Below are 4,348 nucleotides of genomic sequence, written 5' to 3' on the forward strand. Positions count from 1 at the left end.
TAAAAAGACCAGGCAGATAATTGGCTTTCTCATTTAAAATGGTGAATAATTCAAGAGAGTGACTGAAGTGACATGTTTAGTCAAATCTCTTAGACAAACATTGCTTCTCTTTTTATTGACTATATTTCACTAGTAAATATTATAAGACTGTTTACTATGTACATGCAATCTATCAATTGATAAAATTTCAAGTATTTTAGGGATAAGATTAGCTTGTAGTAGTTCAGTTCCCCTCCTTTATAAAGACAATGAGAAAATAATCCAAACGTGAAACTTGCTGAAAGTATACTTTAAGTTTTGCTAGGTTTGGGGTTTTTCCATGAATTGCAGAATTTTTAATAATTCTTCTGAGATCTGTATACAAGTTGCAGGTCTAGGGTATGTTTGTGAAGCTAGCGTGCACACATTCATCTTTAAAGTCTTTTTACAGGGAAGAGCAAAGAGAAAACAGAAATGACCCAGAAGAGGTACCGGCAGTTCTCTTGTCTGATAAATGTCTGATCAGATTGTATCTACTGATAAAATGTAAAATCTTCATTGGTGTCTTCATCCCTTGGTTATCAGTGTAGTAGTATATGATTTCTAGCTTCACATGTACTCTGTTGTACTGCTTTGTTGAAGACTGTTTCTTTATCAGCTCATTTGAAATCCGTTCAAGATAAAATAGTTACCTAAGTCTAGTCAGTAGCCTAATTAAAACATCCCTGTATCACATTTTCTGACCTCAGTAAGGCAAGGAAAATGCACTGTAAATTCATGTGGTCCATTAAACTCCTTTCCTGCCTGTACAGCACAGAACATTGATAAAAGGTTTGGGATAGTTAACTTGAGTATGCAGTGAATAGAAATTAAAAGATGGATACAGTCTGATAGCCATTGCCCTTGTTTATTAAGCACTTGAATCAGAATTAATCCGTCCTCATGTGCCATACTTACGCTGTCCTGCAGATTTAGGTGAAACCATCAACCATGCTTTTTTCATGTTTCTTTAAGCTAATTGGTTTCTTTTTTGTCTTTATGTTGTTGTGTATTTCAGTGCTGGTATAATTTTTTCCACTTAAGTTTTAAGTCACATTTTTATGCGTCCCATGAACCATCCTGTTTTGCCAAAGTCAAAGTTTTGATTTTAAAAAAAAGATATGCAGCCCTTATCAAGCATCCAGTCAGTGCACGTGGATTCAGAATGTTATCTGGTGTTTTCTTTGCCTAATATATTATTGTACTCTTTTCTCTTTTCACAGCCTCAAGTACTACAGCCTTCCAGCAGCCTTCCCAGTTCCACAGACCTCGCCCAGGGAAAACTAGTAAAAATGCCACATATCGAGGCCCACAGTGAATATCCTAAACATGGTCTGCATGAAAATAGCAATCATAAGAATCAAAATGCTGCAGATGTCTCCCTCACAAATAGCCTGAATGATGTAAACTCTTTAATGAGTATACAGTTAAACATAAAAGATGAGAATGCATCACATTTGGAAAATTTGAAAAATAAAAATACTGAAGACCCTGGAGAAGTTGCTAATAATAAAGAAGGTACATTACAGTCTTGTTCCTGTGTTCAGACCTCTACACGAGCTGATGCTAGAGAGCTGCAGACTGAATTAGCTGTAGGTCAACCCTCATTCACAAATCAGGCTTCTCGGCCAAAGACTTTAAGAATCGCAAAGCCCCCGAATGCTTTAGTGCCTCCTACGATGGCCGTTCTCGCACGATCTGCAAATCATTCTGCTGCTTCCAAGGAACGTGAGCTTCTACCATCAAGTAGTTCAACCCAGCTACAGGCAACATCTGGTCAGGATAACCTAAAGGGTAAACAAAGTCAGAAAGTGTCTAAACTTCGCCCACCAACTATCTCCTTTGTTAAATCTAAGCAAATGAGCAGTCAGAAATCCACACCAGTATCTCCAGAGCCTCGTAACACCTATCTGAAGACAAACATCCCAAAGCCACCAGTACAGAGAAAGGAAAATGTGCAAACACAGAATACCGGTTTGCATTCTGGGGATAGTTTGCCCTCTAATCGGCATTCCCGCCTCCCTAAACCAAAGACACATTGAGAACGTACCTACATCTTGCTGAACGATGCCATACATTAAACTACTTCCTATGGATTGACTGCCTTTGAGGCTGCTTTATCTACAGCCTGCAAATCCTGAGTGAATATTAAAAATAGCATCTTTCTTTAGTGTTTGCATCCTCCATCCTGTTATGTTCTGAGGCTCATGTTACGAGCTGTGCAGCTTCTTTTGAGAGTGTTTTATTATATCATAGGTCTGTATTAAAGATTGTATTGCCCAGTGATCTTAGTAATTAAGCAAATACTGAAGTCTATGGTGACCATGAATACCAGAATGCTGCACTATGTACTTCAGGATGGCAGAAATAATTTCTTACCTCTGTTTATTTGAGTTATTAGACAATGAAATTACTATTCAGTTTAACTTCTTGGTTCTGAGTACTCGTTAGGTTAGAGTGGTGGAAAATTAGACTTGCTAGCAGATGTTTTATTGGCCATAATTCTGACTCTGTATTCCAGAGGCCTATGCAAAAAACCTTGTATTTATCATTATCTCAAGACTGACATATTTAATGTTATTTAATCTAAGGAGTTGGGTGGGTTGTGTTGTTTTGTTTTGCTGTAATCTGAAGTTGCTCTGTTCTTTATTTATCCCATTTTCACTATTCACAGACAATAAGCAGATTTCACAGGGTGAAACGAATCTTCCGTCTTAAACATCATCATTTGTTATAAGATTGTGGTATGTTTTTATTGTGTTGAATAGACACATTACCGGGTAGATTCTTGAAACGCTAAGGATACTTGTGCAAAACCTTCCAATATAGGCTCTTACGAATTGGTAAGTAGGGAGGCTCTGGGAATAAGGGGTCCATAACACCTATGTCGAGGTTGCACAACATGCATTTTAATATTTTTTAACTTTTATTGTACTACTTGTATTTATTGATTTCTGTTTAATATTCAAAGACTCTGAAGTACCTGACTTGAAGCTTTGCACAAACTTTGCCCTATGTGTAAGGATTTGAAACTACTTTACAGAATAAAATTTGTATTAAAAACCAACTATTTAAAAAAAAAAAATTAACCCCACTTATTTGCTTTGAGCAATCCTATTTTGTCCTAATCCAGAGCTGGTACTCTTAAGAGTTTTTCAGAGATGTGTATTTTCTTTTGTGTTTTTTTTTTTTTTTTGTAAATTTTTTTGGTGTAATTTCTAAAAAGTGCATGATAACTGGGAAGGAGCTTTTTTGGGGAAATAAAGCAAAGAAAAAAAATTTTTTTCTGCTCTCCAGGAGAAGTAATTTTTCTGAAAGTGGTCTGGAAATACATGCCCATCATGGTGCAACTATGGGACCATGACACATGAGCTGTGAGTTAAATATATGCATATCCAGTGAAGCTTTCCAAAAACTTAGTGTTATGTCCCATCTCCAATTCTTCTCTTTCCCATCACTGTCTCTTGGATGTTACCAATTGGGGTGGTTTTTTTGCTGTTCTTGAATTGGTTTTAAAATACTCAGCAGAAGGCTGTTACAATAACTTTGCTCAAAATCTGTTGCTGAACAGCTTATAATGTTGGTAAAAGAAACATAGTTTGTTCGAGGCTTTGGCTGTAGGATGTTGACATATTACAGTATTTTCTTTGAGAGAATTAAAGTGAATAGGTATAGACATTTCATAAGTTCAGTAATTAACTTCTGTAATGTAAGCCCTTTAACTAGGGGTATCCTGATGGATACCTTAGTTGGATGGGAGAAGGAAAGAAATACAATACCTGAATTTCTCACTACGTAATTAAAATCCAAGAAAGTTCTTTGGATTTGTCACACTGTAAATTCTTTTAACTGACAATGAAGTAGAAAAATGAAAAGCTTGGGGGAAGAATGGGTAGGGAGGAGGTTCTATTTCAGAATTGCGTATATCAGTCTGAAATAAGAGACCTGCAGGATTTGCTGTTAACTGGGGTGAAGACAATGTAAGCAAGAAGTAACAAGGGTAACATTAATCCTTACAGATGATATAGGATCAAAATAACTACAATTCAAGATTGCTGTAACAATTACTCTTGAGGAAAGATTCTTTCCTTGAAAAGCATTGAATTAGATGGCTTTCAGTGTAAGCATTTACTTTTGATAGGAAAATAAAACTGACTCTCTATATTCCCCAAAACTAGCTCCTGGCAGCTAACTGTGTTTCTCAGGAGTTTAAAAACTGCTGAGGGAGTGATCAGATTCCTGGTTTGTTTTCCGGTCCATATAGATTTCTATGGAAGGTGTTTTTTATGTTTACTTTCCTTGAAGAGAAGCTGATTTTATTCTCAGTTGT

The 4,348-nt window shown here is 36.3% G+C and overlaps 1 protein-coding gene across 1 annotated transcript in view; it reads left to right on the forward strand.

Moving 5' to 3' along the window:
• CCSER2 (coiled-coil serine-rich protein 2) overlaps nt 1-1,516 on the forward strand; it is a 58,467-nt gene extending 56,951 nt beyond the window's left edge. Inside the window, exon 10 of the mRNA XM_010289487.1 lies at nt 1,242-1,516. Within this exon, the coding sequence (XP_010287789.1) occupies nt 1,242-1,336 (95 nt within the window). The 3' untranslated portion in view covers nt 1,337-1,516. The remainder of the gene's footprint in view (nt 1-1,241) is intronic.
• The last annotated feature ends 2,832 nt before the right edge of the window (nt 1,517-4,348 follow it).

Source organism: Phaethon lepturus, unplaced genomic scaffold (assembly GCF_000687285.1).
Source record: "Phaethon lepturus isolate BGI_N335 unplaced genomic scaffold, ASM68728v1 scaffold12306, whole genome shotgun sequence".
Taxonomy (NCBI): Eukaryota; Metazoa; Chordata; class Aves; order Phaethontiformes; family Phaethontidae; genus Phaethon; species Phaethon lepturus.